General features: G+C 34.1%; 1 protein-coding gene across 1 annotated transcript in view; it reads left to right on the top strand.

Moving 5' to 3' along the window:
- The window catches only part of IMMP2L (inner mitochondrial membrane peptidase subunit 2), an 878,078-nt gene that overhangs the window by 647,902 nt on the left and 202,197 nt on the right, over positions 1 to 27,979 (top strand). Inside the window, exon 5 of the mRNA XM_047094818.1 lies at positions 21,935 to 22,037. Coding sequence (XP_046950774.1) covers positions 21,935 to 22,037 — 103 coding nt within the window. The remainder of the gene's footprint in view (positions 1 to 21,934; positions 22,038 to 27,979) is intronic.

Raw genomic sequence — 27,979 nt, 5'->3', positions numbered from 1 at the left:
CCTGCCATTGCTGACACTAGGATATGTAGCCACTGGGTGGGTGCAAATTAGCAGGATCTCATGGCATAAGTTGGGACAGTAGGGCAGAGAAGAGGTGGCTACCTCAATTTTAGAGCGGTTGTAAACCTTGATTATCAACACAGGAGCAAATAGCATCTACTTCCCAGGAACTCTCTGGCATTTAGTCAACCTTTTGCTTGCCTTCTTGTTTTCACATGACATTAAAACAAAACAAAACAAAACAACTCAAAAACTGAACTGTATAAAATAAAGATAAGAGTTCCTCTTCTTAAAAAATGTATCCTACTCTCATGAGGTGAGCAATCTTAACATTTAAATAATTTTTAATGCTCATAAAAGCATATATATACGCACCTGAATGTTTCTGATTTTTTTTTTGAAATCCAAAAATTGGGTTTTTTTAACTTGATATTTCCAGTCTGAGATCTGTCATGAACATTATATCATTACAAATCTAACTCATGACTTGCCATTGATGCCCAGCATTCCACAGTTTAAATACTTATATTTTTTCAGCCATTTATTTATTGTTGATCACATATTGTTCATTATGTTTTGGCTACTAAAAACAATGTTGCAGCTCTCATGTTCATATAAGCTTTGCAGTTGCTTTTGCTATATAGAGTCTCAAATTTGCTGGGCCCAGATATTCACACTTTTTCAAATCCAACAGGTCCAGCCAAATTGCATATTTTAAAAAAAAAAAAAAAAAGAAGGGGAGTGCTAAATTATTTTGCCTTCTTTCATGTACAGTATACTTGAGAGTTTTTGTCTTTGGTTTGTCTGTATATTTGTTTCTTGCATTTTAACTGGATACTGGAAGAGAGTGTATTTGTAAAGGCCAGACCTATGTTTTGTAGTATGGATGCCTATCCACTATTTTTAACATTGCTTATACCATAGAAAGCCTTCTAGAAACTCCTTCTACCAACCAAGAGGAGAAATTTCTCAATGCATTTACTGTGATTTCAGTAGAGGAAATTAATTTGATACATATTTACTGTCCCATCAAGTCCCTGAAATAAATACATGAATTTTCTAGGAAATTTTGAATAGAAATGGAAGGATTAGACAGGTTAAAGTAGATAGCAGTAATGATTGTCTCTTCCTTCTTTGATAAATGCAACACACACATTTTTGCGTGTGTTCACAGTACAGAGAACAGGGATGTTGTTATCAAGATGGAGAAATAAAAACATATACGGTTCTGTACGGTGCCATACATTTAACTCCTGAGCCCCAGAGGATTTTTCAAAACTCTACTTTCAGCCTCTTTTAGCCAACTTGGTGTATTAGGGGTACTTAGCATTTACACGTATAAATTTCTCTATTTGTGCAGTTTCTGATGTACTGTTTAAACAAGGACAAGTCATTTATTCTTCATTCTTCTGTTTTTGTGTCCGTGAAGATAGAATAACTTCCACATAATTGAAATGAGAGCGTGACTGCTAAAATCAAGTTTGCCAAGTGCTTAAAAACCCTTGGAGGGAAAGGCAATTTTAGCATAAATTAATGCCTTTTGATTTACATTTTGTAATGTATTTTTAATTTTACTTTTAAAGCTGAATTTGAATTCATGCATTTTTATAACTTCTGTCTTTTAGATTTAAACTTCTTACCATAGAAGATAGCTCAGGTAAATTGTGACAAGCAAACGTGCAATTCTTGGTTGAGTAATTTCCTTTTCTATGGCTATGTGTATATTCGAATTTTAATTTCTAATTGCTCATATTTATGCCTTGTCTTAAATAGTAAAAAGTATTCAAAAATGCCTTTGGAAGATATATGTGGAATTACTGATGATTTATTTGGATGACATCTTGAAGAAATGCTTGATAAACACACACACACACAGATACACATTTATATATATAAATGTGTATCTGTGTGTGTGTGTGTGTGTGTGTATATATATATATATACACACATTTATTTATGTATATAAATATAAGTGATTATGTATATTCATAAATACATAAACATACTTCACATACATTTAAAAGTAAATTATAGTGGTTTTTCCTAAATATCTTTGATTTTCACACATCCTGCCATCCTCCCATTTGATGCCATCTATATTAAATCTCATTAACATGAGCCTGAAGGCAGAATGTTGAAATCAAAGCTTCTCTTGAATCAAAAATATCTTCTTCAATAACTAGGTATAATATTATGAGTCCCAACCACTAGAATTATGTATTGTCAACCAGAAATAATGAGTGAGAAGAGAGGATTATCATGAGCTCCATTTGTCAGTGGGATCTCTCCCCTTGATGAAGGCACTCATCACCTGAAGCAAAATTCATAGATGAGATTCATCATCTTTCCCCCAAATGTGACCCAGTCTTCTACTTGATATAATAGTCTTCTCATCTTATAGGCTCCAAACTACGGAGTCAGCTCTGATCCCCTTTTTTCAGCTCAGTGATTAATCTATGAAAAAAATGTCAAAGTCTTTGAGATACTTCCTTTCTTTTCACCATGTTGTCATCTACATCAAACTTCTCAACATTTGTAATAATGAATATCCCCCCCACACACACACACACTGGCTTATTGTCTACCCTCCCTAGTACCTAACACTGTGTTTGGCGTATTATAGGAATTGAGTAAATATATGTTGAAAGAGTGGATAACACAAGATTCATTGCAACAGTTTATTAAACTACGACTCTCGTTAAGTTACTCTGCTGCATGATTCCCAGCAGATCTCAGGTAGCAACAGAGGAAGGACCTAACTCTTCACTGTAGTGTTTAGAGCCATTAAGAACTTGCTATCCTTATTTTATTTTTATCAGTACTCTCCTCTGAATGTTCTGGGTTTTTTTTGTTGTTGTTCAATTGGTCCTAATATTTCATGCTTCATCCCAGGTCTCTGTTTTCATGCCAGATCCCAGTGTTGCTCACTCTAGAATGACCTAACCCATCCATTTTCCTCTTCAGCCCGAGGCTTAACTGAAGTTCCCGTACTTCGAAGTTCTCTTAGTCGTCTTTGGGCCATGTGTATCTCCTTCTTTGGCACTCCTAAGGATGTATCACGCTTCCTTAACACCGCTACTTTTCTTGAGTATTAGGCTTCTTCCCGTAACTCATGAGAGCAAGAATCTTTCTACTCTTCTGTTTCCCTGGTGAAGACAGATACAGTTTACTGAACAGTGGGAATGGTAGGTGGAATTTACAATCCCTCGGTGTTTGCAGGTAGAAGATGGAGATGGGTGGATGGAGGGGAGGTTGCTGTTGTAGGGCTGTCTCAGGGCAGAGGGAGCTCAAGAGTGCCTAGAGGGCACGTTAGATGCAGAGAGTAGCCACTGAAAGAGAAAGAAGTTCACGAAAGTCAGAGGCTCTTGAGGTGAATGTTTCCTTCTTCAAAATTTTGCCTTAATATAGCCTGTTTCCTGGGTAGCAGAAGTAGAGTAATTTCATGGTGTTATACTCTGGCTGTTAATGCATTGGAAGTTTTCTCAAGAACCTTTAGGTGAAAGTCATATAACCTCATTACACCCTATCATGCCTCATAAGGTACTTCTTTTTGAGCCGTCAATAAGTGAATTTCTATATTAAATGAACTCATTTCTCTTGTGACTGAGTATGCAATTATCTCATCTACCTTGACTAAACTATTTATTCAGGCACCTAACCAACTGGATAAACAAAATCGGTGCACTAATATCTTTAATTCTCCCAGCAAAGTGCACCACAGTTTGGACATTGCTCATGACTTCTCCCTCATTTCCTACTACTCTCCCACTCTCCTTGCCCTCCTGCCACTCTGACTTTCTTTGAGTTACTCAACTGCCCTAGATTTCCTCCAGACACAGCACTTTTGCATATGTTCTCAGTCTTCCTGAAATGTTCCTTCTCTGTATAGTCCTCTTCACTCTCCCAGACTAAGTCAGATTTCCCTGTTAGAAGTATTTGTGGCTTCAGGTTACTTTTTTTTATAGTTCTTACCCCAGCTAAGACCTTAGCACGTTGTTGAGTGATTACTTGATTAATGTCCCTCTTTCCCACTAGATTTGAAGTTCCTTGAAAAGATGGACTGTCTCTAATTTTTGTTTAATTTTGTTTCCCAGGGCATGGTACCGAGAAGGTACTCAAGAAATGTTTATTAAATGAAGCATAGTGAGAATTTAAATTTCCCTTGTGAGTCCAGTTATTTTACTACTCCATAGACACATATTTCTATAACATTGTTATCCCCCTTATCTAAACCCTCTAAAGCACAGAAGATTCTAAAAGCATATGAAAAGACTTCTAAGCATAAATAGTTGAAAATAAGGCTTCAATAGTTTCAAAGTTATCTATCAAGCCAATATTTTTTTTTGTCTTTCATACAAAAAAGAGGGCATGTTGACAGTTTCTTAAGGATATGGTACCTTCCTCAATCTGGTTTTGGAAACCTTAAATGCATTTTAAGTATCAATATTTACCTGATTCCAGAGAAGGCTATACACAGAGATATCTGAAACATCCTCAAAGTCTTTTACGTTTCAGTAGAAGGAGCATAAGGCTTTTACTACTCAACTTTGTTGTACAGAGTTTTCTCAGTAGAGTGAACACTAAATCAGTTATCCAGCAAGTTCATATTAAAGAAAAGATGTTCAAAGAATTATTCCACAAGACTTCTCATGCCTGGATCTTCAAAGAACGCCTGCATGGTTTAGTGAGACTAAACTATAAATAATTTTGAAGGGGAGAGAGAAGTTTGATGGCTTAATAAGGTAGAGGTCAGTTCACTCTGAACACTGAGGTTGTTGCATGCAGAGTTTCTGTTTATAAAGATAAGGCCTTTTCTCCTTTTGTATCTGATTTTGTGAATTTCTTAGAAATATCTGCTTTGACTTTCTTACTACTTTCCTGAATTTACCCATAAACTATAAAGGTAGTGAATGCAGCTGCATAGAAAACAGCTTCCACAGCAGATGTCTTTACCTCCTCTCTGTCATGAGCCACATCTGGTCAAGTAGCAATTATTGTCAGTTCTGCCACCTGAGTGTCTGGACTCTTAACTTGTCTTCTACCATTCCAGCCTGGGAGTGTCTGTGTTCAGCACCAGTAACCTACTAAACATTCTCCCTTTTTGGGGTTTGGCCCCCACCTACCGCTCAGTTCCTCCCTCTCACTGTCGGCATGGTTCCTTCTGACATACAAATCTGATCACTCTTTCTTTGGAAACTTTTAAATGGCCAACAACAACAACCACAAATTAATATAAAAACTTGATTACATGCCACCACTGCCCAAAGTGCTTTACATATATTGTCGTGGCTGTGTCCTGGGACAGCAAATCTAGAAACGGTTACCAGCCATCACTTTTGGTATAATAATAAAGTTGATGTTGATTGAGCGCCTGTTTTGAGCAGGCACCATTCTAAGCACATGTTTTACAATATTAACTCATCTAATCCTAACAACACCTGATGAATAACAACTTTTTTTTAAATTGTGGAAACTGTATCACTACATAAGGTTTAAGTAACTTGCCCACGGTGGCATGGCTAATAAGTGGAGAGACAGCATTCACACCTAGGTAGGCTAGCTCCAGAGTCTTGTGTTCTGAAACCCTGCTCGTATTGCCTTTCCTGATAGGCTCCCTGATTTAAGAGCCTAGATCACAGCACCTATCTGGTTTTTCTTTCCAACTGCAGTTTTCCTTGCTGTTGTGTTCTCCTGTCTTCTCTTCTGTCACGCTGAACTAAACAGATGCTGTTCACAAATGAATCCTTATCTTGGACCACCTTGATTCACTCAAGCTCTTCATTCCTTCTGTCAAACATCTGTCTGACGTTATGACCCAGCATGCTCGCAGCTAAAAGGTTATGCTCTAGTAATGCTAGGTACTCTTGTTCCCACTAGCTAAAATGTATAGCCTAAAAAAAATCAGTGGTGGTTATTTCCAAACATGTTTGTGCCAGTTGTACCTGTTACTGTATACATTTACTTTAATTATTATGTGACTTGATGAAACACGAATAAGAAAATAAAAACAGTCGAATGTCTTGAAAGACTAACTTACAATGAATTTTCTTTTTTAAATAGCTGTCCCGTGTGGTGAGACAACTGGGAAAGCCTGGGGAAAAATTTGTAAAAGTCTCAAAGGATTCTTTCTTCAGATTTTGTCACAAATTGTCTTAAAGTTTTCACTCTGAGGTAAAGAAAATAAAACTGGGAATTCTATACAGTGTAGTATGAGTATGGTTTAGAAAGCCTTGTTGGAGCTTCAGCTTGTGGACTTCTACCCAAAAAGAATGACTTCTTCTCTCAAGAGATTGAATTAATTGAGCATTCTATGTTTCATAATACAATGATGTGATTTAGAAAAGAATGTATAATTTTTTAGTATAATTTCATGTCTTGCCTACTTAAAAAATACTTATCTGACAAATATCAATATGGATTGTGTTGGATGAGAGGATTTCTAATGTCTCTGAAATGTGATACCATACTTACCATCACACCCACCCACTAGCCAAACCACAGAATTCAGTGTTCTTACAGTATTTACATATGTGGCCCTTTATTTGTGGCTCATTTTCTGCATTTGAAAGTGCTTCTCTTTTGTCTGATATGCCTTTTCCTACCCTTCTTTTTGCAAATTGATTCATCTGTTAGTTTTAGATATCACCTAATCTGCAGTTTCTTTCCAGACCTTTCAAGACTGGCTGTGTATTCCTCTAAATGTCTGTTAGAAACAACTACCCCCCCCCCCCTCAAAAAAAAAAAAAAAGAAAAAGAAACAACTACCCAGAAAAAACATATATTGTAATTAAAAATATGGAGGAAATGAATGTATTCAGCCTTTTTACTTTTTTTTCTCTTATGGGGAAGACATGACAGGATAGTTTTATAAAAATATTAAGATATATAAATATAAGGATAAGTAATAAACTTGTCTAATCCTAGTATCCTATCCAAGATAAATCTACAGGGCTTGATCATGACTTAATGATTAATGATATTATGGTGCTGAGGATAGAACCCATATGACAAAGGAATCATGCAAAATTTTGACTTGAGAATAAACAGCTCCAAAAACTTTTCAAAGTTATTTTTAAGTATTGTGGTCAGTCTGAATATTTGTAAAAGGGAAAGCTGTTAGTAATAGATACACAACTGTAAAGCAGGTTATGAAATATGATACCTAACTAGCAGTAAACAGCAAAATGGGGTTTAGGTAGATGTAGTGGTTTCCATGGTAAGCCTATTTCATCTAATCAAAGTGATATTTTGTAATCATGAAGAGGATATAATTATAAGCATTTATTATCTAAGTGGGATGATTTTTGATAAGGGTGAAAAAGGATTGCTTTTATTAGAATGGGGTAGAAATCTAATCAGAAGGTATAAAGATTGTGTTAATTATGTGGTTCTGGTACTTATGAGGGAACATACGCTTCTCTTGGACTCACTTTCACTGGTAAATAGCCATTTAACCTAAGATGTGCTAGAGTTGTAAACCTGAAATGCTTCAATGTTGGGGTTTCCTGGTGATATGTCTGTCTAGCAAGCCCCCAAAACAAGGGGGTGAGGTGAATGCTCTTAGGTCTCAAAAAGAATGGTCACCCCAAAAGGAAGTGGTTATACACCATGTACACTGAAATATTGTCCCTGTAATCAGTAGAATCTTGGTATGTGTAGAAAGTAAGGGCTCCATTATGGATGAGATTAGTAGAATTGAATGTATCTGGAAGAATGGTTCTCACTGGCAGCTGAACATTCAGCTGTGTCCATTTTGCCCTGGGCAAGTCCTGTTAAGATAATTGTGTGTGAACTTGTCACTTTTTATTAACAACTTTCAACTGTCTCCCATTGCCTACAAAAATAGAGTGTATACTTCTTAGATTGATATTTAAGTTTCTCTACCATCAGTCCATCCCCAAATGTAACATACATTTGCTAGCTTCTTCTAAACTGCATTCTAGCCAAACCAAAGAATACAGGGATTTTATAACATGGATGCTTGATACACTTTATCATCTATGTACTTTTTGTCGCATTTTGTAGTGCTCATGCCCATACTTGTATTTTTCTAATTTCCCAGATCAAGTTCAGGTCAGCTGGAATTAATCTTTTTCTTAAAGGAGGATGGAATAGTCATTAAGTGCGCAGGCTTTTGTGTATCTGGGTTCAAATCCTTTATTATTTTCTTTGTTTGACAAAGCCTAAATTACTGTCATTTACTATACTACTTGGTCCATAATAAGTACTCAGTAGATAGTTCTTTATTATCATCATCATTATATCTCGCATCCAGCATTTATCATGTTCTGCTTTGTGTTATAATTTCTATGTACATCATCTTTTGCACTACATTATAAGGTTCTTGAGGTCAGAGGCTTTGCCATACTTAACTTTTTAATCTTCCTAGGCACACTTTGATCAAATTAGTCTATAAAGTCCACAAAATGAATCCATTCAGATAGTGCTGGTGCCAGTGATCTAATTGTATATTGTTTATATTTTGAGTTATTTTTGTTTATGACCATAAATTAATTTCATTTCTATAAACTATTCTTTAAACTATTCTTTAAACCATTTCTGTAAACTATTTACTCTTTTTACTATCTGGTATGATCCTTAGATCTAAAAATCTAAGACAAAATGATCCTCATTTATCAAGATGGCAACTGATAGCCTTCTTAAAGTATCTTATACTCAATACCTATACTTATGTTTGATTCAAATTCGTAGACATTTGATTTGTAAATGAAGTTTCCATCGATGTGGGTAAAATGCCCATAAGGAAGACTATAAAGAGAAGCCTTGAAATTTGGTATTTACCATTTTGATTTTTAAAGGTCAATGAACACAAACTAAGTCAATCACTGTTGACAAACTAACCTCTCCAGGTCTCCAATTTCTTATCTGTAAAATAACTGTGTTGTCTGAAGGTATCAAATCCTTTTCAATTTAAGATACTATATGATGCTATTGTTAAAAATGTGAAAAAGAGTAACCTTGATTTTTTTATTATGTTATAAAGAAGACTATTATCAGAATTCACACTCACCTATTTAGTCAATATATATTTATTGAGCACCTATTGAGAATACAGACAGGTACCATTTTAGAAATTAGGAAGCCAGGGTTGAACAAGACATTTAAAGTCTCTGCCTTCATGGAATTTACAGTCAAGTCCAGAAGATAGACAAAAATCAAGTAAGCCATAAGACCGATTATTAAGCCAGGAACAGATAGTGCTATGAAGAAAAGTGTGCTAAAGAGTAAAGGGTGACAAGAGGAGCTATTTTGGACAGAATGTTTAAACGGGGACACAGAATGCAAAGATCATTCCATTCTGTGCAGAGAATAGCAAGTGCAGAAGAGGTCCAAAGTCCAGAGGACTCTTGGTGTGTTGGAGGAACATTGAAGAGGCTAGTGTGGATGAGGTAGAATGAGCAAGAGGGGTTGAGACTGAAGGTGTAGTGAGCAAACAGATCCTGTAAAACAGTGATTCCTGGAGGCAGGAAGGTTTTGTCCTCCCAGCCCCACCCTGGAGATATTTAGCAATGCTTGGTGACATTTTTGGCTGTCAAAACTGTGAAGGGGATGCTATTGCCATCTAGCGAGTGGGAGCCCAGGATGCTACTAAACATCCTAAATTACAGAGGACAGCTACTCATGACTAAGAATTTTCTGACTTAACCAATCTAGAGTGCCACGACTTGGAATTCTTGGATGTAATGGCTTGGAGGTCACAATGAACAATTGGGATTTTATTCTGTGTGATGGGAAGCCATTGGAAACTTTTCAACAGGGCAGGAGTATGACCGGATTGGACTTGTGTGGAGAATGATTAAAAATAGTAGAAAATAGAGACATAAAAACCAGTGAGAAGGTGACTGCAGGAGTCCCGGAAGGAGAGGCTAGTGGCTTGGACCAGTATGGTAGTTAAGGAAGAAGGAAGTTGTTGTTGGACTTCAAGTATAAAGAAAAGTGAACCCTATTTTTTTTCTTTTTAGCTATGAATTTTCCCTCTGGTTTTAAGTTTCATACAGTGATTTATATTATTTAAAAATTTACTTTAAAAGGGCAGCAATTTATCTGCACAGCAGAATATCAAGAAGATGTGACTATGGAGGACTGACTCTTCAATTTATATGATGCAACAAAAGAGAAATCGTATCTTTTAAAGAGTCACTTTATCCACCTGAATCCATTTTCTTAAAAGCCAGACATTCACCATCCAAACTCAGTGGATATAGAGAGCTATTTTATGCTGTTTAATATTATTCTGGGTTACGTTAGAAGTTTAATAAACCTCATTAAAAGTGATTTCCTGTTCTTCTGCTCTGAATCGCACATTCTCTGAATACTGTTTTCCATAATGGAAAAAAACAGGCTTACAGTCAAGAACATATTTCTTGGAAGTTGAGAGGATTGCTCTTTGCTCTTTGAGGCTTAGGTCGTTGATAGCAAATATTCAAAAGTAAGTATGAAACAAAATACCCGAGAAGCTTTACATAAACTTTATATTCACAACAAAACAACTTGGTGTGCAGGCATTCTGACCCATAGCCTCTCATGCTTTGTAGCCCCTAGTATTCGTTGGTCAGGACTGTGCCACCACATCATAGTCCAATGTATGGAGAAAGAAAAACATGTCTGACTTTCAAGCAATTCACTCACATGTTTACATGGTACTCTGGTATTCTAGATATTATGGGTTTATAATACAGATTCATGTAGGCTGAAACAAGTAGGGCTTGAATTACCAAGTCCTCCTTTTTGGTACTTTCTAAAACCTATTTTATTCATATTTATATTTTATGAAGAGTAATCTGTAGCTGTCAAATGTGTAATCTAGTATGGTGACTTTAAAGAAATCATTAGATTCTCTGTCTATAATACTATTTGTTTGAATGAAACTGTTAAATAAAGATGTATTAAGGAATATTCAGTTGGGAGAAATGATTGATGATTAAATGAATCCCTGCTGACATTAATTAGGTAGCTCTACTATTTTGCAATATTGGTCATGTAAAAAGAAAGATCTCAATTCAAATTTAACCAAATTCCAATTGCTTCTTGTGATGTAGTTATATTTGGAAATGTTATTGGTGGGTAATTAAAACTTAAAAAATAGTGATTTAAAAATTAATTACTAGTAATAAATTACTAGAGATTTAAAAATTAATTGCTAGTAATTTAAAAATTGATTACTAGTAATTAATCCAAAGGCTCATTAATTTTGTTTGTAGGAAATAAAGAAAATAGTATATATTCTTTTTAATGTTAAGAAGAATATTTAGAGTGAATAGAAGGGAAATTGTTCATATTTCCTCCAATATTTAAGCATAATTGGACCTTACATTAAAAAGCACTGAAATGTGTTTCTTCCCCCCTGTACAACCAGCATGTGGGAAAAACCTACTGAAGTAAATGACAAATAATACAGATACCCAGGAAATTACTTTGAGAGAGGACTTTGTGAATAAGTGCAACAATACCATTTATAATAAACACTGATTTGTTTTGGAAAACAAAATTATGCATTATAAGCCCACCGGTTTATGTAAATTGTGCCTAAGTCGGTTAAGCCTTTGACTCTTGATTTGGCTCAGGTCGTGATCTCATGTTGAGATCAAGCCCCATGAGACTCTGCACTGATAGTGCAGAGCCTGCTTGGGATTTTCTCTTTTCCTCTGTCTCTGCCCCTCCCCTGCTCATGTGCACTCTCTCTCTCTCAAAATAAATAAATAAGCATTAAAAAAAATCCAGTTTAACAGTAGGTAAATTGACTATGGTGTTTAAACCTTTGACATTTCATGTTTTTATCATGTTAGGAAAACCAACTTTATACAAGTTAGATACCTTCTTTACTACTTGGAGTTATCTTTTGTATATTCAGATAGCTTATACGTTTATAATTATGATATAACTCAATAATATATTTACCTACTTAAATACTCTTCACTTAATATGATCTAGTATAAATTAATATTGGATATATTATAATAGCATTTAGAATATGAGAAAAATAAGAAGAATTAAGGAAAATAAGAGAAAAATTAATGATATCTTTAGAATGAAATGACTTAAATATGTTTATTTTTTGTATACTATTATTATAATACAAAAAAGTCTTCATTATAAAATCTTTATCATAGCATTTATGATGCTATATTTTGAGGAAATAATGCTCTATAAGAGAATGGGATTTGAGTTCCATACTGCCGTCTTTACCTGTTACCTTTTACCTATTCCTTCTTTATATCTTGATTCAAATATGCCTTTCCTGCCTATTCCAGACTAAAATAATACCATCCTTTGAACGCCTATGCAGTTAGCAACATTTGACATTTGTTCATTTATTAATTCCTCTTTCATCAGTTATATTCTTGCAGATGCTTCCAACGTGTTAAATTTACTCTTTGGTAGATTGTCATATGTGTTTCACAGACTTTATCTGCTTATGAATCACAGTATAAGTTATAAACTTGGTAGTAGAGACAAGATCTTATTCTTTTCTGTGCCCTCACCCACGCTATTTATACTGTTTCACATAGTAGTCATTCGACATGTGTTTATAACAGGAATGAAAAAGCAGAGTCATGTTTCTCATAGGGTTCATAAACTTATCCTCATAAACTAACCATTACTCACAAGGTAACACAGGATAAACTGCCACCTCATTGCCAGATTGATCCGCACAGCCTAAATATGTATTATATACATGGCCTGATCTAGCAGGGGTGGAATAAATGTTGGATAAATGTTGGATAAATAAATGCTGGATAAATGTTGATATCTTTCTCAAATTTTCACTAACAATTACACTGATTTTTATGGGCAGCCATAGATACTGTAAATAATTATGTTTAACAGGAGAAAGCATTCTATATATTAAGGAAATTGTCACATCTACGCTCTTATAATCCAAATTTATTTTTCTTAAAAGTACATCAGGAATTTCATTAAAAAAATTCTTAGGTATACTAAGAGCATTCATATTAAATTTATAAAATTAATTCTGCAACTTTATTGTGAGAATGTATCAACCTAAGTTCTGGTTTAAATGAACTAAATAGATTTGCTCTGATCACCTAGCAACAATCTACAATCTATTTAGAGAATGACATTTCATTTTTCTCCAGTGAAAAGATGTTAAGACCTATTCTTTGAATCTCAAGTAGTTATGATCCATGGTGCAATGGAAAGGAAATCATAGAATCTGGTTATACAGTCTTTGCCCTGCCATTAACTAACTAGGTGACTTCACCTAAATGCTTTTTGTCTCTATTTTATGTATCCAAAAAGGAGTTTTATTAGATCATTGCTGGTGTCTTTCCAACTGTGATCTTAAGAAATGTCCTCGGGGCGCCTGGGTGGCGCAGTCGGTTGGGCGTCTGACTTCAGCCAGGTCACGATCTCGCAGTCCGTGAGTTCGAGCCCCGCGTCAGGCTCTGGGCTGATGGCTCGGAGCCTGGAGCCTGTTTCCGATTCTGTGTCTCCCTCTCTCTCTGCCCCTCCCCCGTTCATGCTCTGTCTCTCTCTGTCCCAAAAATAAATAAACGTTCAAAAAAAGAAAATTTAAAAAAAAAAGAAATGTCCTCACTTACAGGTAGCTCTAGGTGATTCAACTTCCTAGAAATATTATCACCTAATTTACTTAAATTCACCCTCTATTAATTACATACATTTCTCTTTTTTTCTTAAATTACATACAATTCTAATTCAATACAAACTCCAAGGAAAAGAGTACTGAGTCTCCATACCTCAGCATTTTTATACAAAGCAAATGTAACAATTGGTAGCATTTAAAGTTAGAAAAGAGAATGGTTATATTGAACAGTAGAAAAGTTTATCATGTTGTTATAGCAGAGATCTTTGGACTTTTTAGAATATTGACCCTGACCATAGATTTTAATAAACAAAATTTAACTTTATTTATTAAAGAGTTTTAGGCTTACTACCCTGCTTCAAATACTTCCATAGGATAAAATAAACATCAGTGGTTTCATGATCAGGTCCTGTAGACACTTCATTCTCATTTCAGAGACCTGATCTCATTTGGGTACTAATATAGCTATTATTTATCTGATTTATCATTTTATTATTTATCAAATTATCTTTATCCTTTTGTTTTATGTGTCTCTCTTATGAGCAGCATGTAGCTAGAATTTTTACACAGTTGGACAATCATTTTTTTTCTAATTAGCTTTATTAATTCATCTGCTTTAATTATGATTACCGGTGTACTTAAATACCGTCTTATTTGTGCTTTCTATTGATCCTGCTTTTTCTACTTGCTTTTTAATTTATTGAATTCTTTTGCATTAATGGAGGTGTTTTAATTCTATTTTCTGTCTACTTCTTAGGGAGTTATAGACTATATTTCCATTACAATTCCTAAAATGATTTAAATGCATGCTGAACAAAATCCAAAGATAATAAATTCTTCACTAGAAAAATTTAAAATCCTTAGAAAATTTTATTTTAAATCAATTTCTTCCTTTTCTGCATGTTATTTGTATAAGTTGTGACATGGTAGACAGAGTGAGAGAGTAGGAATGGGGAGTGGAGGAAGGAGAGAGAGATCAGACAAGCTCTCTCTGCTCTCTTCTTATAAGGGCACTAATCTTTCATGAGGGCCCTACCCTTTTGCCCTCATCTAAACCTGATTATCACCCAAAGGTCCCAGCTCCATCTGGGAGATAGGGCTCCAGCATAAGAATTCTGAGTGTACATAACTTATCCACAGCACAAGGTGATTCAAGTAAGAAAAGAATAGTCTTTTTTTAAAAAAATGGTGCAAGAAAATTTGGATATCCCAAAGAAAGAAAGAAAGAAAGAAAGAAAGAAAGAAAGAAAGAAAGAACTTGAGCTTCCTTTTGTATTATATTAAAAAAGAAAAAAAGTCCTAAAACTAGAAAAGTGGAAAAAAATAGAAGAAAAGATTTGTGGCTTTGATTAGGCAAAGATTTCTTATGGCATAAAAAGCATGCATTATAAAAGAAAAAAATTGCTAAACAGACTCATTAAAATTAAAAATGTCTGTTCTTTGAAGAAAACTGTTAAGAAAATTTTTAAAAAAGGAAACATGCCACAGGTCAAGAGAAATTATTTGCAAAAACATATATCTGATAAGAGTTATATCCAGACTATATAAAAAAAGTTATACAATTCAATAATAAAAAGACAAACCACTGAATTTCATTTTTAAAACTGTAAATCATTCACCGAAGAAAGTAAATGACAAATACATACTCAGAAACATTAGTAATTAGGGAAAAGCATATTAAAACTATTGTATGGCCCTAAAATGGCTAAAGTTGAAAGAAAGTTGAAACACTAATTATCCAGTGTTGGTGAGGTGTGGAATACCTGAACTTACCCAAGACTTCAGTTACCATATGACGCAACCATTTCACTAACAGATATGTACCCAAGCGAAATGAAAACATACATCCACACAAATACATATACTGAAATGTTCATAGTTGCTTCATTGATAAGAGTCCCAAATTGGAAACAACCCAAGTGTCCATAAACTATTGCTTGATAAACCGTTTATTTGATCATGAATTAATCTAAAATACATTAGATTAATTTAAGCAAACCAGAAATAAAAGAATACATGTTGAATAATTTCATATGTAGAAAAGTCTAGGAAGGCAAAACTGTAGTAATAGAAAGCATCTCAGTCCTCAGTCCAAGTACCTGGAGCCAAGAATGGGAGTCAGGCAGATTTGCCTGCCGAGGGGCCTGAGGAAACTTTATTGGATAATTCAAGTGTTTTAGATCTTGATCTAGTGATTATAGGAATATATAGATTGCTAAAACTCATTGAATTGCATACTTGAAATGTTTGTGTTGTATTTCATGTAAATTATACCCTAATATGGGAACTCTGCTGTTTAATGGTTAGTCCTTTGAAGATAATCTTTTTTTCCCCTGGAAGCTTCTCAGAAATTTGTCGTTGGGGGGAAGAGGGTCTTTAGGGTTCTACCAATTCATTATGTTATAGCGAGGTGTGGTTTCTTTGTACTTGTCCTGCTGTTGTTCTGCTGTTGGCAGAATCTGTGAATTTATGCTTTCATCAATTATGAAAAGTTCTCTACTACTGTCTCTTCAAATATTGTTTTTCCTTGTTTTCTTTTATTCTCTTCCTTTGGAACTTTGATTACACTTACATTACATATTCTAGTAATGTCCTCCATGTCTCTTAACATCTCTTACATTTTCTTATATTTCTTTACCTCTCATTTCTAAATTCTAAGTAACTTTTTTAGATATATATTCCAGTTCATTACTTCTTTCTTTAGCTTTCAGTAATCTGCTTTTCTGTCCACATATTTAATCATCTACAGTTGACCTTTGAACAACATGGATTTGACCTGGGTGGGTCCTCTTATATGTAGATTTCTTTTGATAAACATATAATACTACTATAAATGTATTTTCTCTTCATTATGATTTTCTTAATAACATTTTCTTTTCTCTACTTACTCTTGTAGAAATTCAGTATAGAATACATATAACATACAAAATACATGTATTTTGTGAGTTGACTGCTTATGTTACCAGTAAGGTTTCTGGACAACAGTAGGCTATTAATAGTTAAGTTTTGGGGGAGTCAAAAGTTTTATGAGGATTTTCTACTGCACTGGGGGGTCAGTGCCCAACCTCCACATTGTTCAAGGGCCACTGCATTTTAAAATTTAGAAGTGTTAGGGGAGCCTGGGTGGCTCAGTCAGTTAATCAACTGACTTCAGCTCAGGTCATGATCTCATGGTTCATGAGTTCGAGCCCCACGTCAGGCTCTGTGCAGACAGCTCAGAAACTGGAGCCTGTGTCTCCCTCTCTCTCTGCTGCTCCCCCACTCACACTTTGTTTCTCTCTCAAAAATAAATAAATGTCAAAAAAATATTTAAATAAATAGAAGTGCTATTTGATTCTTTTTCAAAGGTCCTTCAAAATAGGGTAGTGTTTCTTGCTCATTTTTTAAAATTCCCTTTTTAATTTTTAAAAATATTTAAATATGTATAATTTATATTTTATGTTTGATAAATCCAGTATTTTAAGTCCCTGGTGGTCTAATTCTGCTGTTTGTTGTTTGTCTTGACTCATTAATACTGGCTATTTCTTGGTGAGTTGTGTTGTTTTGAATTATGAGCTCTTACTGGCTGGGACTTATCTATAGCAAACTCTGAAATGAAGGATTATTCTTGAATAATCTTAAATTTTCTTCTGCCAGATTCCTAATAATTCAAAGTTAATTCTTAACTTTGTTAGACCATACAAGCAGTATGAATTTGAACTCCTGTCTTATCTGAGAGCAGGACAAGGATTCTCAAGGGAGAATTATTGTCTCTTCTAGATGCCAACCCTAGATAGACAATTGTCCTTGTTTTCCTTTCCTGATTACCATCAAGACCTTTTTTTTTCCCCCTAGTCCAGTCTATCAGTGATGATGATGATAGAAGGGATCTGGTTCCAATTCCTGATCTGGCTGATTCCTGAGCCGGTGACACCTACTCCCTTCAGGACAATAAAAATCCAGGTGTCTAGGATCCAGAGAGTAGTATACACACTCAGGGCAGCACTGCTTTGGACAATGAGGATAATCAGTATAATCATTTGAAAAATATAGAAATAAAAATACTTTGGGGCGCCTGGGTGGCTCAGTTGGTAAAGCATCTGACTTCGGCTCTGGTCATGATCTCATGGCTTGTGAGTTTGAGCCCCGCATTGGGCTCTGTGCTGACAGCTCAGAGCTTGGAGCCTGCTTCTGATTCTGTGTCCCTCTCTTGCTCTGCCCCTCCCCCACTAGTGCTCTGTCTCTCTAAGAATAAATGAAGCATTAAAAAAATTTTTAAAAAAAGAAATAAAAATACTTTAATAAATCATGAATTATTACTGTTAATTACCTAAGTTAAGAATGTGTCTTTGTGCATGTGTGTATTTGGGAAATATTTTAAATATGAATTTGTTTCCTACTTGTATTAAGGATTATGTTGATAATTTTGTATTCAACTGATGACACTCAAAAGACTGAGATTTTTTAAAAAAATGTTTTCAAGGTCAAATCAAATTGGAGGCAATCATTCTTCATTCCATTTATAAGACCTAGGTAACTTGTCTTGGTAAAGCTAGTACTAAAAATGCCTCTTTGTAGACAGGTAGTTAAAATACCATACAGAACTCATTTTTGACTGTCAAACCAAAATTATTTGCAACCCATAGATACATACAACCTTGTATGCTGACACCTCACTTAACTGTTAAATCACCTAAAAGATTATCTTGTCTTTCTTTTATGTGAATTCAGAAGCACAAAGCTATTTAAAATTCCTTCTCCAGAGGAATTCTATTAGGAGTATTATATTTCTTTGGCAGTCCTAAAAGGAACCAGCTCGATATTTTAACATCATATTTTTTAAAGATACTTTGGGTTATTTTTTAAAAAGTTAGATTGAAACCTGAGAAATATGCACTATGTAAATGGAGTGAATTTTATCAGAGTGCTACAGTTCAAAGTGTTCTTTCACACCTGTCTGGTATTGAGGTAAACCACTCCTATTGGCACTGTGACATTCAAAAATGCAAGTGATTAGTTGGTGAAAAAACACAAATAGAGAGTTTTTTCACCTACTACTCTCTGCATATTTAAATATGCACAAACAGATAGATTGTGTTTTCACATATAAATTTTAGAGTATCCCAGAAGGGCATACGAATAAAAAGGAAAAAAAAAAAGATTTATCGTACCATAAAAAATAGTCTATAGTCACAGTGAAACTGTGGGGAAAAGAAATTATTGAAGCGTAGCTCAGGTAATTTTAAGAGTCTGATGCTAATAGATAGTGGAGGCTGAACACATTCTGAATTTTGAAAAGAAAGAAAATAGTGGACAAAGGAAGACAATAGCAATAATAACTACCACTTATTGGGTTCCTACTGTATATCAGAAGTATACTGAGTGCTTAAAAAAAGTCTCAAATATAAGAGAGTCCATTTATCAAGTGTTTAATACATTCCACTTTATTCATAGAACAACTTTTTGAGTTAGGTACTGTTTTGGGTCCATTCTCCAAATGAGAAAACTGACAAGTCGTATCAACTTGCCCAAGGTCACATGAAGTTGAAAGAGTTAAGCCAGATATAAAAGCCACAATAGGCTGATTGCAGAAACTATGCTCTACAGTAACCTCTCCATTATAGTCTCATTTAACTACTGACCTTCCTCTCAACCCAGTTAGAGTATTTCTTATTCCTCCTGTTTTAAAGATAGGCACATGGAGGTAGAAATTTAGTAACTTGCACAAGATTGCTTATGAGTTATGGTAGCGAGATTAAAACTGGTTTAGTCTGGTTCCAGACTCTGAACTTTCCATTCTGTTATTCTGCTTTTGTTGCAGTATTCTTCATTCTTCAGTTATTCATTTGATCATTTATTCAACAAATAATTGTTGAGTGTTTTGTACAATGCTTTCTTCTGGGCTCTAGCAATACAAAGAAAGTGAACAACGCAACGTGCCAAAGTTTACATTCTAGGTGGGGGGAGATAGCCAATAAACAAAGAAACCAGCAAGTGAATGTCAAGTGTTAGTAGCTGCATTGTAAGAGGCTAGAAAATGATGGGAAGATGGGTGTATTTACATATTTTAGATAAGATGGTCAATGCAAAGAAATTGTGACTGTCACTGGTAATTTTATGATACTGTCACTTTCTATCACAAGTATCTTGACTCCTCAGTTCATACGATACTGAAATTCAATCTGACTTTTATATCATTCTTCTGGTTTCCAGAAGACTCTGCTTGTTAACATCTACCATTTCATTGCAGAAATGATTTTATGCTGGTTTTATTTCATAATTCTGCTTGAAGAGACAAAATGGGCGATTGTTTTCTTTCTAACTATTCTAAATAGCCAGCTATTTAATAAGGTGAACAAATGTTTGGACTTATTAGGAGAGTCTGCCTTGCCAACAATTAAGTAAAAGGGTCTTCTCCCATCATTAACACTTGATGTGGGATATTAGTTCTTAGAGGCATTCTCATGATAAAAGCAGTATTGATGTCAAGAACTAATTGACAGATTTTAATTGAAGAACACTTATATTACAGAGTATATGATGGTGAGATGTTTTCAACTTGTTTTTGCTTTTCTTTTAAAAAGCTGAAACTCTTCTTCCTAGTAGTAATTAAAAATAAACGACAGTCATTAACTTACTGTGGGCTTTTAATGGCTACAACAATGCTTCCTTGCATGAATGATTTACTGATCTCAAGCAAAGTAATTCAACACTGAAGTTATCTTGAAAATTAAAAACCATTCTAGATAATGAATAGTTTCGATTTCTATAGCACCAATTTATGTGTAGTCTTCCTTTTATATGTATTCTTCTGCACATACACAACTTGCTAACTAACAGAAATGGTCTGAAAGGGACTCTACCTTAAAGAATAGCTCACAAAGCTCAGTTTTTGTGCTTAACTCTATAGACTTGGGGGTGACGTTTACTCATTCATTCATTCAACCAACATTTATTGAGAAGCTTCTTTAGGTTAGGCATTTCCCAAAATGTTTGTGGAGTAAAAGAAGAAAAAAAAAAAAGGACAGACTCTTCCCCCAAAAGAATTTATTATTATAGAATTGGGTAATATTTTATTCTAATCTCATTCCTTTTATTAAATTGGTTGTATCATAATTTCTTTAACCATGTGTTGAGAATGTGAGGGTGATTTTGCTGCGATATTTCTCACTCCATTGTTCACCAAGGTTGATTCCACCCATCTGGCTAGGTGGATGTCCCCTTCCTCCCTCACCGCTCCCTGTGTGTCCCTCCTAAAGCTGCTCCCTCTGTCAAAGTGGATGACCTTCCCAGATAGAGTTCTTCTGTCGAGTGTATGGGAGTAGCTGCACTCCCCTGCTAAAACCTCCAAACAAGCTCCCCAGGTCCATTTGTAGAACAGAAGTTTGTCAAGCTTCTAAGATTCCAGACACATCCAAATGAGGCACTGCATGTGTCAGTCTACCTTTCTTTTAAAAAACAAAACAAACAAACAAAAAACTTGTGTTGAATACTCCTGATAAGTATTTGTTCACATTCTGATTATTTCTTTGGAATGGATTTCTGCCAGCATAATAACTTAAGTCAAAGGCATATACATTTTAGCCTATTAACAAATTTGCTGAAAATAAGCCCCAAATTGTAAAATAGGAGAAAATGTTGTATCATTTTATATTGTCACCAGTAGTGTATGAGAGAGCCTTTCCTTATTCCATTTCCTTGTCAGCCTTAAGAATATAGAATGTTCCACTAAATGTGTATCATTGATCATCAATCTTTAAACAGTCTTCAAAATTGTTAAAAACTTTCTCATTTTAAAGAATAATTTATGAAATAAAATAATACTGATCAAAACAATTTTAGCTGATACTGATAGTTTCAATCTGACAAGATATCATCCAGGTTTTTGTTGTTGTCTCTTATATATGCTTATTTTTAGAGTATTAAGACATTATGAAAAATGCTGTCTGTTGGTTTGAGAAGTTTATTTGACTAAAGAAATAAAGATTACAGCTGATCAAGTTGAACATTGACATGAAAGCAAATGTCAGAAAATAAATAGATCTATATTTTGTTAGAGCTTATTTCATAAAAATATATCTAGGATATTGAGAATTAAATATAGTAGTAAAACTTTGTATTTGGTGCTAGTGCATTTTATTTAAGCACAAAATTCTTTCCTACCGAAAAGTGAAAAAAATTTTACTGTGCATTGGTTTACAACGTCCTAACCATGTTACTTAAAAATGAAGATATAGAGTAGCTTCATGGTTCACCTGTAATTATCTGTTGCATCTTTATAACAGCATTTTGCCCTCTGTTTCTTTGTATGCTCAACTATTTGATCTTTCTATTCTCATCTCAATGGTTATAAATGCTCTTTATTTCTAGAACTATGGGACACAAAAACCGGTATGTCAAAGTTCCCCGGGGTCACATCTGGGTTGAAGGTGATCATCATGGACACAGTTTTGACAGTAATTCTTTTGGGCCGGTAAGTCATTTGTCGCATGATATAATTGGATGTCACATGTAGGAACAAAATTATGTCAGGTAGATTGCTCAGGTAATCCAAGCACGACTGATCATGAATTTCACAGTGGAGCAGTTTATATTTGGACAATTCCTTTTAAATATTATATAGATGATATAAGCTGTCAAGGTGTGTGTGTGTGTGTACGCGCGCGTGTGTTTCATAGTAAAGAAATTAGACCCTTCAGTAAAGTACCAAAGATAGTTTCAGTTGGCTGACTAATCCCAGTAGAAAGGTCTGTTTTTTTCTCCACAGAAATGCTCTTTGTCTTATGTTTTCAGTTAGTGCTTAACAGATAAAATGTGTAAAAGACCTATAAGCATCAATTTTCTAAATTGTTTGTTAAAAATGCAAGTATAATGGAAATCATAACGGTTAGTACCATTTTTTTTGCCCACATTTATTTTGTAGAAGAAATGCAGACATTCCTTATGCCATGTTTATAGTCTATGAAATATACGTCCAAACTGATATTTTGTAATTTTTTTTCATTTTGAATGCATATAGAAATTCTCTGAACTCCTGAAACCACTAAAGTGAAGAATATTTTAGTTAATAGAAACTAGACCTGATTTCTAGTACCTACGTCTACTTAAAAACTTGGATCTTTAGCCAATTAGATTCTCTTACCACTGGGCATATCTATACTTGTTATGTATGTATAAATTAATTTTGAGCACCTTCAGATATGTTTGCAAAGAACATTATCCACATTCTTTTGTGTAAAACTAAGTGTTGGACATCTCTATAAAATAATTTCCATGACATATTATGAGAGATTACTATTATTGTCACTGGAGGAACAGCTACTTTGACTTACCTTTGGCCAAAAGTACAGTAAGAAGTGAAAGAAAACCTTATATGAGACCACTCCTAGGTCTTTTTTGAGAGGAGGGGTTTCAGTGATGATAATAAAACCTTCTAAGGTCTGTTTTGCTTTTGAAGAGTAATTATTACAAAAATGCAATTTAATCTTCTTAGGGTATATCAAAGATGGAATGAACAGATTGGAAATGTGACCTACAGGTCACTTAATAGTGTCATAGAAGTGACTGTTATGAAGAAATTTAGTAGCAACTTGAAGGCAAAAAGAAATAATCTAAAAGCAGTTTTATTTCTCTCTCATCAATCAGTTTAAATCTATTTAGTGCATCATGTTGTTGGCCAAATCCACATTAAAATTTTGGTTAACTTTAGTTTGGGTTTTAACTCATTGGGATAGTGACTCTGAAATCAAGTGTTAAAATTATTGTGTTTTGTTATCAGATGTGGGGGGTGTGGTGAATAATAAAGTACTAATGTGTGAGATTGGTTTGTTTTTCCTTTATAAATAAATAAAGCCAGTGCAATATTGCTTATGTAATTAATATAATCCTCAATCAGTTTATTCTACATGCTTTCTTATTTTGGAAGGAAAAGATAGAGTTGATAGCCAGAATACAGAGATTTGCATGTAACCCTCGGTGTTTTTTTACCAGTAATAAGAATCAGAGGCCCCAAACCATTTTGAAATTTAGTGGTTGTTTTCTTCCCTTCTTAATTGTTATTAACAAACAAGCAGAGAGGCCCTTAGTCCATGGGGTAGGCTAAGCTATTAATGTCCATTCACTTAATTAGTTTTGTTTTTATTTGTCAAAATTAGGTGAAGAACCTTTATAGAAGGAAAACATTTGTCATATCACTTATAAAGCTAATTGTATTTGATGAGTTATAGTAAACATTTTTTTTTACTTTGACAATAAACTCTCCTGTTTTGTGTTCCAATAGCATTTATAATTAGGATGAATTATTAATATTGATGCCCCCAAGCACATTTTAAAAGGACAATAGGGGAAAAATGTAAAATAAAACTCTGCAATTCTTATTTAAAGCTAAACTGTGATATTGGAGTATAGAATTTTCTTACTGCATTTTTTTTTTAATTTTTTTTTTTCAACGTTTATTTATTTTTGGGACAGAGAGAGACAGAGCATGAACGGGGGAGGGTCAGAGAGAGAGGGAGACACAGAATCGGAAACAGGCTCCAGGTTCTGAGCCATCAGCCCAGAGCCTGACGCGGGGCTCGAACTCACGGACCGCGAGATCGTGACCTGGCTGAAGTCGGACGCTTAACCGACTGCGCCACCCAGGCGCCCCCTTACTGCATTTTTGATTAATAAATGCTTATTGGAATATTTTGGTAATTATTTTAAAGTTTTTATAATTCTAAAAAATAAAAAGTAAGGTTTTATAATTCTAAAAAACTGAAATAATCTTGAATTTTAAAATTCATATACACTTGAAAATTACTATATTTTTCCAATAATTCTAAGTTTTTTGGCTTATCAATCAGCATACTTGGAGGTTGTATGTGTAAGGTCAATAAGCTCCAGGTTTTATGGATGGTTGATTCATTTCTCTTCTTGGAACTAGGGATTGTACTTTTTCTTAATGTAAACAATCTATCTTTAGGCAGTCAGGATTGTTTCTAAGATGCTTATCTTGACTTGGTGCAAACTGATTGAAGCTTTTACCCTTCATTTGCCTTCCAAATAATTTCAGAAATGTATCCAAATCGTTTTACATACTTTAACTCTTTGAATAGTAATGACACTTTATAATAGACTCTCCCTTGCTTATTTTAAAATATGGCCTATTAGTGATCATAATGGAGCTGACTTTTTCTATATTCAAGTAGACTTTTGATTGAAATCTAAAGAAGAATAAGAAAGAATGTCTCATTCTGGTGTTTTTCTAGTTTGTTTTCTTATTTCTTCTTGCTATTTTAATTTGCTTTACTGATTTGTTTTATTGCCACTCTATGTAGGCTCTAGAGGGAATGAAATAGTTATGAGTAAAAGATGAATAATAGATTAGGAATTTAAAGATAGCAATATTGATATAGCAATAGAATACATACAGCAGAACAAGATCCAACAGCTGTACTTTTAAATTATAGAGAATGATTTATGGAAAGAAACTAGTAAACTCTCTTATGAACGTAGATGGTATGTTATAAGACAGAAAATTAGATAATTTTGGTTATGGACCTCATCAATCAGTTAACTTGTACTGGTCTACATTTCATCATGTATAAAGGGAAGAATTTTTTCTTCTCTGAATCTATTTTAAATAAATAAATAATAAAATGAGTACATATTTTATCAATGAGTGATAAAATCTATGTAATTATACTCCTATGATATATATAATCAAAATATATATCATCAAAATTTTAATGAACATCCTCAGCAACCTAAAATAGGAGTATAATTAAATAAAGTATGATTCATTCAGAGGTTTAATATTATGCAGTCATTAAAAATTATATTTGTGACATAACATGGCATTATGTTCATATACTGTTTTAAGTAAAAAAATAAAGACTGGAATATACAATATCATGTTATCTCTAGTTGCTATGGTTATAGTTGATTCTTTTTCATACCTTTATATTTCTTTTTATTTTAAAAAATTTGCAACAATTTTTATTATCTTTATAATTAGAAACAAAGCTAATTCTTTAAAAAGTAGGATATAAAGGTGTTTAAATGACTTCTGAGTTTCATTTTGACTGTAAGTTCTATAAATATGTTTTATGGTTCTGTGGCCAGAGAGAAAAATGTCACAGATGTCATTGGTAGGAAATGTTTCAATTATGAAAAATATCTCTGTGGAATATTTTCATGGTAAACATCTTAAATATATCATTATAACACAATGATAGAAAATGTCCTGGGGAACCTGGGTGGCTGAGTTGATTAGGTGTCCAACTCTTGATACTGGTTCAGGTCAAGGCCTCATGGTTCCTGAGATCAAGTACCTTGTCTGGCTCTGTGCTGACAGAACAGAGCCTGCTCGAGATTCTCTCTCTCCCTCTCATCTGCCCATCCACTGCTTACTCACACACATACTCTCTCTCTCTCTCACCCACTCAAAATAAGTAAATAAACATTTAAAAAAAAAAGAAAGAAAAAAGAAAATGTCCTATCTTCTCATAACATGGATTCACCAATGTATGACTATACTTAGGTTTCTAGTGTAATAGCTTTTGTAATTTTTTTAAAAATTATGATAATTATCTAGAAGTGTTTTTCAGTGTATGTTACTACTTTATCTTACTAGATTGTATATTAAAGATATATGATGATGGCTGAGAACATTTGATAACCTCTTATCTTACCAATTCTTTTGTTCTCTGAAATTAGTCTTTCTCTTTACCATCCCTACTTCCATGTAAATGACATTGAGACATTTTCTCCTGTAGCCATGGTGTTCTTTGCTAGCACTCAAAAGTAACTGATTATAATAAATACTGATGAATTTTCTGCTTGCCTCAAAATTAAAGTGCATTAAAAAGCAAGTTTTGTATGTATGCATCCATTTTCAAATAATTCAGATTAGCAGACTTTTCATCAGTTAAAAATGTATATAGCATTTCATTCTTTCATTTATCATATTCATTTCAGTACTTAAATTTGAGATATTCTCATAGCTATTCATTCTTTGTGGTAAAAACACAAATAAGGATCTTTCCATGGCTTCCATTTAGCTCATATATTTTCTCTCTTTGAAGTTTTTCTTTTATTCTATCTAGCACTAAGTCATGAGCCACTGAAATCCTCTCACTGTTTGCTGTGTAGTGATTTGTTGTAAAGAATATATGTTATAATTCTAGGCACTTAGTGTCTAAATCAAGTAATTCATTTTTACTTCATTGATCAAAGAACATTAGAAAAAGAACTTTTGACTTAAACATTTCAGGGCAAAGATAACCTTTCCAAGAATGTATAAAAGTGTTTTGATTTTTAGGTATGTGATCATAGTGTCACCTTGTGAACAATTTGTGTGCAGGAAGCATGAAGCAGAACTGAACAATTTGAATATAGAAACTATGCATGATATACTGCCTTTATCTGAGAGTGGAAACTGCAAGGTATACTAAGTATGAATTCTTTTTAGTTCCAAGTCATTTGGAAAATAGCTAACCTAATCACTTATTTCATGGGTGCCTAATTAAATAAAATATTAAGCCCCTAGAATGTTTTCTTGAAGGAAATATACCTTGAAGGAAATCACGGTTGTAGAATAAATGAGTAGAAATATTACTTATTAATTAAATGAGCTGATTGTCTATAAGTGATGATATATAAGCAAGCACCGAAGTTGAAGATTAAAATGCCGTAGAATTCAAAAGAGAACCTAGTGAAGTTCAAAAAGTTTTTTGCTTTTTAAAAAACTAGTGAGGGGGCCTCTGGGTGGCTCAGTTGCTTGAGCTCCCGACGTCAGCTCAGGTCATGATCTCATGGTCCTTGAGTTTGAGCCCCACGTGGGGCTCTGTGCTGACAGTTCAGAGCCTGCAGCCTGCTTCAGATTCTTGGTCTCCCTCTCCCTCTGCCCCTCCTCCACTCATTCTCTCTTTGTGTCTCTGTCTCTCTTTCTCAAAAATGAATAAATGTTAATTTAAAAAAAAAACTAATGAAAAATAAAGGAAAGGAGCAAAGTTTATGTTTTATATCATACAAGCCTTTTGTTTATGTCTTCGGGGCACATTTTGAGCGTCTACTATTTGTCTAGATTGATTCTGACCTGGACTCTGATAGGTGGAATGGGTCAGGAGAGATGAGGATTGTATTAACTACAGAGATGTTGCTAGATTAGCTAATACATGTGGGAAATGAACATTTTAATAGGTTTACTACTAGTCATGACTGTTTTGAAATTTTCCCCTATATTACACACTTTTGGTAAAAGAGAAATACAGCATGTGATTAGGCAATAAAACAAGATTGTTGGAAATGCAAGAAGACTGAAAGAAAGCTAATGGGTCAGGCAGTCTTTACATTTTTGAGACCAAGGACAAAGGGAGAAATTGAAATGGAGATTTGGGAGATATTTAAAACATTCAGAGATTTTAGGGACAG

This window comes from Lynx rufus, unplaced genomic scaffold (genome assembly GCF_022079265.1).
Source record: "Lynx rufus isolate CCGP_SWC_20201006 ecotype Redwood Valley unplaced genomic scaffold, mLynRuf1.p SCAF_4, whole genome shotgun sequence".
NCBI classification, from domain to species: Eukaryota; Metazoa; Chordata; class Mammalia; order Carnivora; family Felidae; genus Lynx; species Lynx rufus.
This window is presented reverse-complemented; position numbering and strand designations above follow the sequence as displayed.